At 41.3% G+C, this 14,480-nt stretch overlaps 2 protein-coding genes across 4 annotated transcripts; both read right to left on the bottom strand.

Moving 5' to 3' along the window:
• Nucleotides 1-282: 282 nt before the first annotated feature.
• Nucleotides 283-4,386, bottom strand: tomm40 (translocase of outer mitochondrial membrane 40 homolog (yeast)). Of its 3 annotated transcripts, none has more exons than XM_062399863.1 (9): nucleotides 4,274-4,386; nucleotides 2,977-3,218; nucleotides 2,635-2,795; nucleotides 2,184-2,285; nucleotides 1,963-2,068; nucleotides 1,637-1,759; nucleotides 1,318-1,394; nucleotides 950-1,052; nucleotides 283-863 (listed from the first exon to the last, which is right to left on the bottom strand). In XM_062399863.1, the coding sequence occupies exons 2-9, from the start codon at nucleotides 3,197-3,199 to the stop codon at nucleotides 724-726; spliced, it is 1,035 nt and encodes a 344-aa protein (XP_062255847.1). In that variant the 5' UTR covers nucleotides 3,200-3,218; nucleotides 4,274-4,386; the 3' UTR covers nucleotides 283-723. The 3 variants fall into 3 exon arrangements, with proteins under 3 accessions (XP_062255847.1, XP_062255846.1, XP_062255848.1); XM_062399862.1 differs by lacking the exon at nucleotides 4,274-4,386 and adding an exon at nucleotides 4,002-4,248; XM_062399864.1 differs by lacking the exon at nucleotides 4,274-4,386 and adding an exon at nucleotides 3,818-3,957.
• A 1,580-nt stretch (nucleotides 4,387-5,966) lies between these two features.
• ddx61 (DEAD (Asp-Glu-Ala-Asp) box helicase 61) lies at nucleotides 5,967-13,955 on the bottom strand. Its single transcript, XM_062399345.1, has 13 exons — nucleotides 13,758-13,955; nucleotides 12,089-12,944; nucleotides 11,680-11,743; nucleotides 11,399-11,503; nucleotides 10,916-11,045; nucleotides 10,397-10,543; nucleotides 10,171-10,265; nucleotides 9,943-10,065; nucleotides 9,727-9,855; nucleotides 9,208-9,388; nucleotides 8,849-8,950; nucleotides 8,506-8,721; nucleotides 5,967-7,936 (listed from the first exon to the last, which is right to left on the bottom strand). The coding sequence occupies exons 2-12, from the start codon at nucleotides 12,265-12,267 to the stop codon at nucleotides 8,513-8,515; spliced, it is 1,464 nt and encodes a 487-aa protein (XP_062255329.1). The 5' UTR covers nucleotides 12,268-12,944; nucleotides 13,758-13,955; the 3' UTR covers nucleotides 5,967-7,936; nucleotides 8,506-8,512.
• Nucleotides 13,956-14,480: the final 525 nt, after the last annotated feature.

Here is a 14,480-nt window from a genome sequence, read left to right as displayed (position 1 = left end):
GAATAGAGGTCCTACTCTATTAACTTTTAGATTTTTGGTCTCTGGCTGTTTGTGCTGAAATGGATGGCAACAGGTGCTATGTCTTCGGTTCACTACTTCCAGAGCACCTCCACACTAAAAGCACAAAAAATATTGATTATAGCAACTTTAAACTTTGGTAATTTGAAGCTTCAGCTTGTGTTATTGGCTGCACTGCCCAATACTGTGTACAAGGAAATTACTTTTTAATCTCTCTTAAAGTCGACAAGTGTGTCACTGCTGCGTAAGTGGACAGTGGACATATTATTTTATACATTTATATTTACATTTATTTAAGTGCGTCCCTGCTTTGCAGCCAGTCCTGGTAATAAATAACATCTTTTTTTTTACAAAAAGTAGTCACATTTATTTCAATCCATCATTATTATCATCATATATTATAGCTAACCACTTACTTTGATTTTCACATCACATGTTCTCATGCATCACCTGATGTCCTCTGATGTACATCTCTCTAGCTTCTGGGTACATCCAATACACCATAAAGGAAAGACATTTGTGCTACAGCATGTAGGCATGGCTTGGTCAGTCCTGGCTCCTTGGTCTTTGTCTCTCTGTCTGCCCAAGAAATCAGTTGTAAGAGAGTCTCTGAATCCAATTTCTAAAACTTAGTGCAGGTTCCTGTGTGTCTCTGTTTCGGTCCAAGCAGTGGCCCGCGGGATGCATCGGAAAGACCCTGCACCTCTAGCCAATGGTGACACCAAAACCACACTGAAACTTGTTCTTGCGATGGTTAAGGAAAGCCCCAAGGGCCAGGGTGAGAGGGAGTGGCAACAGTTTCTTTTCAAGGGTTGCCCCTACCACCCAATTACTGTCAACTGTACCTGTGGAAATAAATGGAAAAGTGTAAAAATCTAAGAGGTTCAGAGTGACTGATATGACTATTGAAAGGCAGATATACTGAATCTACCTTTAAAGAGGAAGTTAGCTTTGGGAACGTCCAGCTGATAGCCGAAGGATGTTGTTGTTTCTTGCATCCTTGTGCTGGCTTCGAATTCAACTCCTATCTGCAGCTGTATTGGGAAGCAGAAGTTAAAAGCTAAGTTCACTATTTTGAAGACTTTACCCTACTCCTGTCGGTATTGAAAGAATCCTTGGTCCATATACTTATTTATCCCGTCCTTGTCTTAAGGAGATGCCAGTTAAGACAAGTGGAATAAAATGCACAGGCTTCGTTCGATGCAAAAAATAAATTCTATTCAAATTTAGCCAATATAATGCTAAGACAGGCCATGACACACAAATACAACCACACACACTTTGCCTGAAAGTAGGTACCTGATCATTGGCTTTGTGATAGTATGTAGCATGAGCACCTGCACCTCCCAGCGTCAAAGTAGCAATGAAGTTGTCACCTGAGGATGGAAAAAAAGAGCTGAACATCTCTCACACAGATAAAAAAACAACCAGATGGAATTAGGCCCCATTTTACTTATCCAACTCCCGATCTTACAGTAAACTTGCAACAGTGAGTTATTTGGAAACAAGAGGGTTAACATTTCATTAAAACACCAAGAAATAAAGACAGCAAAAGATTTAAATGTAGCATCAAGAGGTCCTACAGTGCTTGGTTAACTAATTTAAGGGTAGATTTTACCTGTGTATCTGCCCAATAGGGAAGTGACGGTCCCCTCTTCCCCTGGCCGTCTGTGGTACACGAGCTCACCACCCAGAGCCAGCGCTGGTGTGATAGACTGGAGATAGTGAGCAACCAAAATGCCTGAAGGAAAAAGGAGCTTGCATTATATTTACGAAAATATATTTGTTTTTCCTCTTTTAAACTTTTTCTAAAACATCATTAAGTAGCAATTTTGCATATGAGCTGTATTTAAATGTGTCACTAGAGCCATCTATTAGTTTATATTATGAATAAGTGACATATGACACAAAACCTCCACTACTGTTTTAAAGTAACGATCATACCAGATCCAACAAGTACGTCTGGATTTCCAAGCGTCACAGCAGAAGTGAAGTGTTCACCACGATACTCCAGGTCACATTGCCAATTCACAAACTTCTGCTGCTGAGTCTGCAACAATTGAAAAGGAAAAAACTTCAGAGACCAATATGACAATGTTAGGAAATGTAACATGCTGAAAATAGACCACACTCTGTAATGCCGTTACCTCTACAAGTCTACATACCTGGATGGCTATTTTGGAGCGTACAGCACTTGTGAGCTGGTGGATGACCTGGGCATTAAGACTACCAGTATTGTCCATGTCACCGACCATAACAGGGAACGACTAGAGGGAAGAAAATATACCATTGTGAGCTTTACACTGATGTGGAAGCCATTTGAAACCTTGAAAGAGTTTTGAGCCTTAGTCTGTTAAGTTTTAATGTGTTTTACCCAGATGAAGACATATCAGGTCAAGAAATCATTTTGAATAACTAACTAGCCAAAAGGGCTTAAATGATGAGTATATATTTTTGTATTTATTTATTTGTGGAGCGAACAAGCAACATAAAAATGTAGACAACATTAGACAACATAAGATGAAATACTGAAAACTTGATCAGGTAGATTGAAAAACAAAATTTCCTAATGCCAACATTTATCAAGTGGGGTGTAATGGGGGAACTAATGATTACCTCTGCTGGTCCCATCTGTTTACTGCCTACGTAGGTGGAACCAAATCGATAACCAGAATCACCCTGGGTACTGAGGGTAATAGTGTGGCTGACCTGGAAGTGGTTACTCAGGCCCTTGTTGACCAATAACCGCACCCCTTCCATCTGCATGGGGTATACCTCTAAAACAGAAGAAAAATAAGGACAATCAGATATCGGACCCGCATGACCATGACAATAATGACACTGTTTTAACAACACCATGATCTTTTCTCTTAAAAGCTGAACAAATGTGACGAACAAATACATCGGCCACACACTACCTGATGCATTTGTTACAAAATCATAAGCTGATTTTCTAACCTTTACATTTGCGGTGGCACTCCTCATATGTGCCCGGGTTTGGGAGTGGGGAATCTGCATCCGATGTCTGCTGGCCAGATCCAGATGACGGTGGGACGGAAGACACTGAGGGCATGGAAAACCCTGGGGGGACCGACACCAATCCAGGGACCCCCTGACCAGCTCCAGCTGCAGCTGCAACTGGAGCTGGACTGGGGGAGGCGGCAGCCAACACACTGCCCATACTCTGATGCTATAACAGACTGAACCAGAGAGAGACAGGGGATGAAAGACATATCTAATTAACTGATTATATCTGTCAGTGAATTTGTGATTAATGCGTCTTTTATCATGTCGGACTAAAACATGGTCTTTGACAGCTCATGTAAACTCAGCTGGAATGCTTTAGATTATTTTTATGTTTGGTGTTAGAAGTTGCTTTAAGAACTTTAAGCAAGTGTCTCCGCTCCCAGCAGGATAATGACGAACCTGATGTGAATTGTAGTGACCTGAGCACGTCAGGTGTCCCCTAATACTGAGATACTTATGATATACTTGAACCTTTTGCTATGGCTGCCTCCATGGGAGCTACTGTATGACAATAGTTTTACCCTGTAGACAGATATGTGTTAGAAATAAACGCTCATTCATGTAAGAACAACCTGTAACTGTAAATAGAAGATCAGCCATTCTCATCACACAACCCAGGTCCATGTTTTCTTGATCAAGATCAGTGTAGTGGAACCACAGATCGGGGGGAGCTGATGATTAAAATAATCCCCCTGAGCAAAGGATAATCAACTACACATACACAACTTAAGTACAGTGAGATTGAACAAACAGGAAATTGCAAAGTCCTCACACACTCAATGCCGCTGGACACTCTTGACTCTGCAGCTATCACCAACCTGGCTAAGCTAACGAGAGAGATCTGCCCTCCAGTACATAAGACTGGTAGTAGCTGAGGCCCAAATAACTACAGACTGTCAACACACACAATGATGTTGGATCACAAAACATTGTGGAAGCTACATATACAAATCCACCTGCAGCCTCCAGTTCGCAGCATACACCACTTTTGGGGATAAGCTGTCAGCCAGCAAAACTACCCGGCGGCCACATTTATCCTGAGTAGGCTAATGCAGGTTAGCAGGGTCGGTTGGCTAGCTAGCTAGCTGGCTCGGTAGCCATGCGGTGGCAACCACCGGAGCTGTTCTTCTAAATGTGCAGGACGCCGTGGTGCGGAGAAGAACTGAACCACACGAACGGCCCCGGTCTCATAAAGGTACCGGTGCGTTTCGGTGGTTTGGCTACTCACGCTAACGGTCTGCGGTCCAGCGGGGAGTTCAACGCCGGTAAAGTTCACGGCAACGTCCGTGACGGTAATTGACTAGTTCCCACCCATTTCCGGTGCCTCGCGCATTGATTGGCGAATCCACACACCGCTCCAGCTGCTATTGGCTGAAAAAACGCAGTTAGACACGCCTCACCCCCCCTACGTGACGTATGACGCGTCTCATTCGCTCAGCGTTGGTTTTCACTCAACCTCCAACTGAATGACATTCCAAGGGTAATAACAATAACTTTATTTACAGAGCAAATTGAATCTATATATTGAAAAAACACGAAGTACTTTGCAAGGGTGGCAAAATCAAACAAACAGGTAATTAAACACGAGCACAAAAAATAATTGAGGAATCACAAATATTAAGACAAAATTCATTTTAGGGAACTGTAAAATAGATCAAAGTAAAACAATTCGAATTCATGTCGAATCAGGAAAGGCTCTCCGATAAAGGTACGTTTTAAAAATCCCTCACTGGTGGTCACTAACGTCCGCTTGCTGCATCAACTGGTGGTAGACATTAATTAGTGCGGTAGAACATACAAGGGGTGTTTTCCATCTTGTCCTATGTGCTAAAAAAGGGGTTTTTTAATTTAAATTAACATTGTACATTTCCACCTTACAAGTCAGTAACCAGTCAGATTTACCTTCAGCCTCCACATACCCTCAAGTTCGGCCTGTATCATTAAGTACAAGGCCAGAACACTTGATGACGCTGAGGTGCACAGCTGAAGTTATGTCCCCAACATCCGCTGGTGGCAGATAACACCTGCAAACATCTGGCATTTGTTAACCTAGATTGTGCAAAGGACCTTCAAACATCCAACAGATATTCAAACTCTTGGCCTACATTGTAAATTAAAGGTTCAGTGTGTAGAATTTAGTGAGCTCTAGTTGAGATGTCAAATGTTGCAGCTGAATGCCCCTCACCTCACGATCACCTTACGCCGGAGGATCTCAATGTGTGTGACGGCCCGTGCCAGCTTTCTTCTGGGCTATAAAAGTTAAATTGCTGTCACACCAGACGCCAGGGTTCTTTGCAGCAGGTTAGATCGGATCCAACAACAGACCATGGATCATTTTACAAGTACTGTGCATCGGCATCCTGTGGATTTTTAATTAAAGATTTGTGCTTCACAATGACAACAGCTGTATGATATACAAGTGTTAAGATAATTTAGTTTAAAACAAGACAGTCTCAGACAGCAGTAACATGGAGTTAGCTGGATAAGAATTTTGTTAAATACATTGCCTGACCTCAAACTTTAGATGTGATTGAGGGCAGATAGGAATTTTATACCGACTGGTGCTGTAGTTTAATTGCTTCTTCCAGACCGAGTCCTACAGAAGTTTCAGTCTCTTTAGGTTTGGATTCATTTCTATCTGCAAGGAAGAATTCACTTTGGAGCATCGATGATCCCACCAACAATCCCTTGTGCTTAGGAGTCCTGAGACAGATGGTATGGAGTCAGTCTGGGATTATGTGGAGGGACAGAAGACACTAAATCCACAAACTGGAAAGTTCTGCATAATGCACGGAAAACTACTTTTAAATTTGATATAACACTCTACTCCCCTTTAGGGCCTAAAATTGGCCATATCAGATCCAAAAACAATTAGAGACCAAGCGTAGACAGAACATAATAAAAACAACAGAAACAGGACATGTCAGTCAGTCAGACTTTATTTCTTTTCAGGAGATGGCACTGACATTAAAGTCATGTCGCTGCATAACAAAACATCTGGTCATCAGGTAACGAAAGTATTCATTCTCCACAATGCACTGATCGGACAAAATGGTCATATTCTTGAAAGCACTCCAAAAAAAAATTCTCAATTTTTGTTTTCTGTCACATGAACAGTATTGACTCAAGTGTTGCCTGCACATTGGCTAAATAACTGAGGGAAAATCTATCAAGAGCACTGCCAGACAGAGAAAGTTTAAGCCAATAGCTACTGCAATGCTTTGGAAAAATGAGTCAGTCCCTCCCCTGCTGATGCTTGGTACTACAATGGCCAGCCAAAGATGCAACATGCAAGGGTGCTGGAAAATGAGATGCTATAAATCAAAGGTTGTAATTTTTCAGACAAGAGCAGCTCAAGTTGGTCTTATCTGCTATAAATCCTTTCAAATCCTACTTTTAATAGGTGATAAACTAGCAAGGAACTGTTTTATCAACAATAAAAAGCCGGGGACAAGAAAAGGGGCAGAGTAGAAGTTTGACAAGGCACTTTGTAGGGGAGAATGGACATAAAGAAAGAAGACGGAACATGTTGGTCGTACTCAAAATGTTTGCTTAGGCGCATCATCCGGTCATGTTTATTACTGAGTCCTAAAAACAAGCTTCCGTGCTATGGCTTTGAAAAGAACGGGAGATTATTTACAATTAAGTATTGACTAATTGTCACTATAGGCCTGTGCTTTTACAAAATGCTCTACAATGTCACAGACATTACAAAGTTATCTCTCAATACCATATTTCAGGAGTAAACATCTGAATATAAAAGCAAGAGCACCACAGCTGCCCTCTTTGAAACATCCTTTGCAACAAAGTGTTCAATTTGGCATCTGAAGCTGTTGATATTTAAACTTAAGTAATTGTAATCTCTTCTTCGGTTCCCTTTTAAAAGGATGTTACCCCAGTTAAACCAAGGATGTGTCTTATTTTACAGCTGCATTCCCAAGACTCAAATTAAGTTGGTGAAAACAAATTGGAATGAGCGCCCAAGTTACAAAAATAACCACATTAAATGGCCAGAATATAAGATTTAACTGCTTTTTAATACAAGTGTCCTTTCAGACCTTCACATGACAGAATCTCGATGCATAAAAGCATGTGGACATGTTCAAATATTTAGAGGTTCAGACCAAACATAACAATGGGGGGGAAAAAAAAACTTAATCCAGGTGACTGTGGAATGATGGTTGGTGCTGTTCTCCTGTGATTTGCCAACATGTGCATCCCTTCATGGCCACAGTCTACCCATCTTCTGATTCGCTACTTCCAACAGGACAACATCCTGCTGATGGGTCTTCTCCAATGGCCTCTACAGGCTAAAAAGTTAACTTTCTGTGTAGGAGGACCTTTAATATGAGCTGACCAATCTGCAGCAACTGCGTGATGCCATCATGTCACCATGAGGTAGTCTCTTTTAGGAATGTTTCCAGCACCTGGTCGAAATGACTCAAAAATGGAATTGTTTCTGCTGTGGTACAGTGGATCTGATAAAATGGCTTTAAGTGCAGTCTTTCTTGAAACCATATGCTCAAAAGGCACATCATAGCAAAGTGAAGTTAAACTGTACAGGGGAGATGCCGCCAAAATTCTAGACTGTCAGTTCACCTTTGGTTTCATATTCAGTCTTAAAGAAAAGGACAAAAAAAAATTGTTGATAAGGGTATCTAAGAGTGTCTGTACAGTGACTGTCTTTGGCAGTGTGGCAGAAAGTTAAAGTGGCAGTTTTCGGAGGGGGGGGGAGAGAGAGCAATTCACCTGCATGTGCACTGACAGGACTGGAGTTAGCTTTGAACTCAAATTAGAAACGAAAAGAAATATTGACTTGACCATTTTGATTGCAAAGTGGGAAATAAAAACCTTCACCTAGGTCTTGTGAATGCCAGGTGCCTCGTTTCTCCTGAAAAACAAAAACACAATAGCCAGGTGAGAAATTCTGATGGAAACAACGTGAACAAACTACATCAGCAAACCCGCAGAGCTGACAGCTGGCTGTGTGCGCTGATCAGCTCTGCACAAATCTATGTTGACTGCGGCGCCGGTGGAGGACAACCCTTAAGCCTCCCTCCTTTAAATCCTGTAAAACTTCAGTTAATCTTGTTGGAGGAGGATACTATCCAGTAGCAAGGTGGCTCGAACTTGCTCCAGTCGAATTCAAGTGTTGTACTAAACCTGTGTGATTATTCAACCATTTAAAAACATAGAATACACATTCACCTACACTTTGCTTGACTGTAAGGCCACTAAATCAATACATCAACTGAGAACATCAAGCTGGGCAGTGAAAAACAAGACAGCCTCCACTCATGATTGGCCACACATGAAAACCCAGCACGCACACAGGGCTTTGCATTAACCTTCTACATCTTTTGTGTAGACAGACAAATTAAAATGGAGCTGTAGTGTGACCTGTGTTGAAAAAGTGTGAAGATTAATAAATCTCGTTTCTCTTTGTTTATTAAAACTGACCTTGGATTCAGGCTTCTCCCAGTTCGTTGTGTTTGCCTTTCCCATCACCGTCATCATCTGGGTCAATGGAGTGAAACTCTGCCACATACAGGCTCTTATCAATGCAGCTGGGGATGGGCTTGATGTCGGTGACTAGTTGATCCTCTATTGTTTTCAGGTTGTTGCGGTCGTCTATGGTAATGAGGTTGATGGCCAGACCCAAGTGACCAAAACGCCCTGAGAGAGAAAACGCAGTACATGCATCACATTGTGTTACTAACTGAACCAACGTGTCACATTTTATTAACTATAAACAAAACCTTTTGTTTAGACCATGAGAATCTATCAATAGCTTCATATTCACCTGATCGGCCGATGCGGTGCAGGTAGGTTTCTGCATTTTTGGGGAAGTCAAAGTTGATGACCACGTTTACTGCCTGGATGTCAATTCCCCGAGTGAAAAGGTCTACAAGGAAAGAAGTGTTAAGGTCATCCTGCTACACATTACAATCAGAACCAGGGTTTATTGCCAAGTAGATTTACATGTATGATCAATTCGCTGTGGTGTTTTTGGCAAGCATAACTATAAAAACATTAAATGCTAGAAAAGGATTGTGCAACGTGGTGTAAAGAATAGGGAAGGATTGTACAGTATGAGCAGTAAGGTATTTACAATTAATAATGTAAACGTCCACTTTAAATGTCAAAGCTCTCTTCACTTACCTGTGCAGACCAAGTTTCTGCACAGTCCATTCCTGAAGTCATGGAACACACGGTTCCTGTACTCCTGCATCATCTTTGCATGAATGTAGAAGCATGAATAGCCCAGCTGGGTGATCTTCTTAGCCAGAAGCTCAACCCTTTGGACGGAGTTACAGAAGATGATCGACTGATTGATCTGAAGCTGAAATACAACAAACATATTCAAGTTTTTAAATTAGTGAAGAAATAAACGTGAATGATTTTTTTTATAATCTATACTCCGTCTCAGATATCCGGTGGCCCAACCTTAGCCACGGTTTCTGAAATGGGTGGCACTAACCATGCAGGTCATTGCCTCAGTGTATGTGACTTTTCACATACCTGTTTTTTAAATTAAAATCTGAATAAAAGAAACAATATAATTGCCGTAATCACAAAAAAAAAATACACAATTATAAAACAACCATATACCAGTGCCTCAATAAACTACAATGAAAATTGTATCAGAACCTCTTGGTATGGGATGTACTGAACACTCACCTTAGAGAAAAGCGTGTTGAGACAGTGGACCTTTTGTCTTTCTGTCACATAGGCATAGTACTGGGTGATGCCCTTCAGGGTGAGCTCCTCCATCAGGTTGATCTCGTAAGGCTTCTGCAGGTGTTTGTTCTGGACAAGAAATGTACAGTGTATTGTGAAAAGTAAACAACATATTTGAATTAAACCTTTTAGGAGAGGTGCTGTTTAAGTTCTCACCATGAATGTTTGCACACTGCACGGGAAAGTGGCAGAGTAAAGCAGGATCTGACGGCTCTTTGGCAAGAAGCTGATAATATCTTCAATCAGGACAACAAAGTCCTGGGACAGCAACTTATCAGCCTGGAAGAAGCCACATTTTAAGAAACAGTCAAAAAGTGGTCTGCGGTTCAGGAACTTAGTCAACAGCATTGAGAAGTGAATTCAGGAATAGAGAGCTAGACTCACCTCGTCCATCACCATCATTTGAAGTTTATCCACGACGGCCACACCTTTCTTTATCAAGTCTAGGATCCTGCCTGGTGTAGCGATCACAACGTGCACTAATTTGATCAGAGGAGACAAAGTCATCATGTGAACGTGACAAGATAAAACCAAACCATGAATATAATATACAAAATGTTTCAAAGATTTTTTTTTTTATCGTATTGAATATTAACGGCAGGAAAACTACCTGTCTCCTCAAGACGCATGATGTCATCCCTCAAGTTGGTGCCACCCGTGGTAGCCATGACCTTGACCCCTCCCAGGTGCTTGCTTAGCTGAATGCTGATCTGGCTCATCTGGAGGGCCAACTCTCTTGTTGGCACCATGACCATGGCTGGATTGAGACAAAAATGGCAAGGGCTGATGAAATGCAAGGGTGGATGAGATGCATGGAGAAATTGAAATGAAGTGATGTCATAATAGATAAAAATGTCTTCATATATTTAGACCAATAACCCCAGATAAATCTGTCAATAGTAGAATAGAGCAGTGATCACGGTTTTGCAGACATTTTCTGTGAGCAACCGAATAGGACACTGACTAAAGCTAACGCTTTCCTTGCAATAGTTGATCGTTAAATATTATAGAAAATATTCACTGCCCTTTAATTTTACAAAAAAAAAAAAAACAGCCATCAAAGTCGAGACCTTCATAGGTTTTTATCTGTCACATATGAGCACCATCAGACGGGGTCAGAAGAACTCACCCTGGATGTGACTCTTCCTCAGGTCTATCCTCTCCAGCATTGGGATGAGGTAGGCGCCGCTTTTTCCTGTTCCATTCTTGGCCCGAGCCAAAATATCTCTGCCTGACAAAGCGATGGGAATGCTTTCCTCCTTTTGGCAGACAGACAAAACTCAATCAGTACAATTGGTAAGGTTCACAGGACGTGGTTTTTTTTTTGCACAATTTGTGCAACAGGTAAAGACATCTCTAAATACTCAAAAATATTTCTCGTTGTCAGTTTTTCTGGATTTTAACTAGTACATCCGGTGAAAAAGAAGAAAAAAAAAAAAAAATGTAGTACACAGTCACCTATTCAAGACAAACGTTAACTGGATAATCTAAAGTTTCAAACATTAACTGAACATACAAAGCAATGTTTCATATTTTTTTGTAAGCAGTATCAAAATCAAGCTCAGTTTAGATTAACAACAGGTTCAAAGTTAGTTGAAATTGCTTCATCTACCTGGATAGGGGAGGGTTTCTCCCATCCCATCTCAAAGATTCCCATCAGCAGTTCCCGCTTTAGGCAGTAGTCTTCAAATTCATTTCCCTTAGTTGATGTCACATCCTGGGAGAAACAGAGCAGTTTAACAGGGGGCAGAGGTTGAAGTAGCAGCTTTAGAAGCCAACATTCCGGCACTGAGTCTCAAACATTTGGAATTCAAAAGAAAAGTGCTGCAGAGTTATGAACAGTGAATCTGAACAATAACGTCCATTTGTTATCTATGAGCTGTTACACCTTACCGAAGTTCTCATCCTGGTGTCTTTTGGGGGAAGCTCCAGGCACCTCTTCCAGTCATCCCCAAACCTAAGTGTGAGAAATTGCAGTCAAACGTAAGTGAACAAAATAACAGACGTACTTCAGAGGCCTCGGAAAAAAGCATAACAGAACAATTAGCCATTTATACATTTTTAGGGCAATATATTCCCAAATATAAATGCTAAGTCTTCCTGTCGCTAGAGATGGAATCCAGACATTTTGACAAATTAGCTACTGTTGTGAAACCTGGAATGTTTTCTTTATACGAGCTAATGTATATACTTTAATGAAATGCTTGTTGGCAATACAAGATGGAAAGCTACACAAGAGGATCAGCTTAATTCTTTAAAAAAAAAAATATGGAATCAAGAGTATGTAGAGACAGTATCTTACTTGATGCCCCCACTGCTCTGAGGAATGCCAGTCCTTTTCATCGGGTCACTGGACTGTTGGGCAGCTGCAAGCAGTCCTGATTGTTGTCCTGGTGGCCTTGTCTGTCCTCTGAATTGCCCATTGGCTGCTTTGTTCAATCCCATCATCGTTGCAGGGTTTGCGGTTCTTGCTGTAGCCATGGTTTTGATTTTCCTCAGTGTGTAAAATGTAAATTTGTCTCTATTTCACTGTGTGTTGCTTAATGCACCCGTGTGTAAAAAAAAAGGAGGAAAAAGTAAAAGCTGGAAAAAAATTAAAAGTTTTTCTTGTATCTTCTCAATTCAAAAGAATGTTCTGTGTACACAATCTGACATTCAGACCTCTTGTAAAGAAGTATGCGTAAGAATTATGTCTATTTACAAGACAACTCTCCAAAAAAGGGAGAAATTAACATTCATAAGAATAAATAAATCAAATACGTGACCAAAACATAAACCCTATTTTTCTTTCAAAATGTTTTTTCCCTCAGAGTATTCTTATCCCTGCTGTAATGAAAATGCTTAACTTTATTTGTAATTCGTGTGTCTTGGCATTTTAAGTCCAAGTGCTGTGTTTATACATTCACAAAAGGTCAATATGAAAGTACGACCTTGTTTGTCACGTCTCAAACGTATATGATTGGCTCCTTTGACATCAAGAGGTTTTCACAAGTGTTCACTGGAGCTTAATACTGGCTCAAAAAGTCACTCCAGGCACTCTTTTCTTGAACATCGAGAGGCCGCTGTGGTTTTCTTGTCCTCGTTTCCTTTAATTGTGCAGAAACAGCGGAGGTGGCAATCTGCTGAGAATTGCCGATCGACAGGAAAATCCAGGTTACCTGTCAGGGCAACGAACAATGGTGGGTGGTCAATTTTGTACTTGAAAAGCGAGCAACCACAACTTGCGCTATTCAAAACATATCGGAAGTTCAACAACAAACATTTCAGGAGTGAGCACGTCTGTTTTTACACAGTCAATACACATACAACGTCACGTTTAATAAATCTAGAACATCCCAACACTGCCCTTGAAGAGGGAACTGGTGATAACCCTAGAAAAGTAATGCAAGGTAAGAACAAACCACGTGGTGGATATGAAGCAGCTAGTAGCTTGGTTTTCACGTTAAACCTCTGGTTAACAACTTAGCCACTGCGGCTTTGTTGTGATGCTAACGACGCAAGCTAACCCGAAGCTAACTTAACAAACTAGCGAGCTAATAACCAACCGACTAACCGAGTTTAAAAATCGAAATTAGTTGGCCACTGGGTATGAAACCGATACACCTAAAGCAGACCACTGAGCTGTTGTACCATGCAACTCGTATCCCGCTTCCAATCCACTGATTAGGGCAGATTTGTCTTGTAAGAGGTTAAGTAGCAGCGTTAAAACTTTAAGAGTAGCAACGTGGCTTTAACAGTGCAGCTAACATGCTAACGCTAGGTCTTCCTGTTCCCGTTTAAGAGCGCGGCTGCCATTTAAAATTTCCCAAGAGAACAGGGGACATGCGAGCGAGGGGAACCTGCATCTCCTACGACTTCTCAGCTCCAGCCTGTTGCTTCGAAACTTTTATTCGACCCGACCTAAACTAAGTTACCGTAGCTAAGTTAGCTTAGCCGCCGCTAATCGATACGCTCGAGAAATGCGCCTTTACCCCGTCGGAGAACGATGATAGCTTCACTTTGCCCCAGTCACCCGAGGTCTCCTCGGCGGCGTCGGTGATCAGCGATGTGTCCGCGGTTTGGTTAAGTTTCACAAACAACTCGTAGTTTGGCGAAATCCAGTCTTTTGTCTCTGCTTTCAGGATATCGACAATTCAACATGGCCGCGCTCGATTTGTGGGCGGGTTGTTTGCCACAAATGAAACTGCGGCGGACCAATCACAGGCCTGCTTTCAAACCCGCACAAAACAGTGTCACTGAGAGACAAGATGACAAAAGCAGGCGGGGGACAATCAGTCCCCGAGGGAGAAGGACTCCATTGACCACTAACACGTTTTATTACTGTATCTGCATTTGTCCATTAATGCGCTGTGATCTGAAACTAGCTTTAATTGCTTCTTTTTATTTTCCTTTCTTAATTGTTTCCCAATGTTTGCGTCAATTTTTGACTGGTAAACCACCTTGTAACAGCGGTGTTATACAACTTAAGTCTTTTATTATTGTCATTTCATATTTAGCTTTTAAATGTATATTTCTGTTTGGCTTCTTGTTAAAGTATTTGTATTGTCAGTATCTCCATTGGCACATTGACCGTTTACAGTGACAGCTTTGTAGTAGTTCTGGGGGTGAGACTTTCATCTCAGTGCAGTTAACTTATTCTTGACTCATTTTGACCTTTCATTATTCTTATGTTCTTGTTTTTGACTCTTTTGTAT

The sequence above is a fragment of the Platichthys flesus genome, chromosome 11 (assembly GCF_949316205.1).
Source record: "Platichthys flesus chromosome 11, fPlaFle2.1, whole genome shotgun sequence".
Taxonomy (NCBI): Eukaryota; Metazoa; Chordata; class Actinopteri; order Pleuronectiformes; family Pleuronectidae; genus Platichthys; species Platichthys flesus.
Note: the sequence above shows the minus strand (reverse complement) of the source record. Positions and strands in the feature narration are given on the sequence as shown.

Bases quoted from the DNA above. Each gene is read 5' to 3' on its own strand.
- ddx61 (XM_062399345.1), bottom strand. From the start codon at position 12,267: ATGGCTACAGCAAGAACCGCAAACCCTGCAACGATGATGGGATTGAAC. The intron at 10,544-10,915 runs GTGAGTTCTTCT...GTCTCAATCCAG, and splicing joins GAGGAAGAGTCACATCCAGG to CCATGGTCATGGTGCCAACA. The intron at 8,951-9,207 runs GTAAGTGAAGAG...CTTTCCTTGTAG, and splicing joins CAGAAACTTGGTCTGCACAG to ACCTTTTCACTCGGGGAATT.
- tomm40 (XM_062399863.1), bottom strand. From the start codon at position 3,199: ATGGGCAGTGTGTTGGCTGCCGCCTCCCCCAGTCCAGCTCCAGTTGCA. The intron at 2,286-2,634 runs GTAATCATTAGT...TCTTCCCTCTAG, and splicing joins AACAGATGGGACCAGCAGAG to TCGTTCCCTGTTATGGTCGG. The intron at 2,069-2,183 runs GTATGTAGACTT...CAATTGTTGCAG, and splicing joins GCTCCAAAATAGCCATCCAG to ACTCAGCAGCAGAAGTTTGT.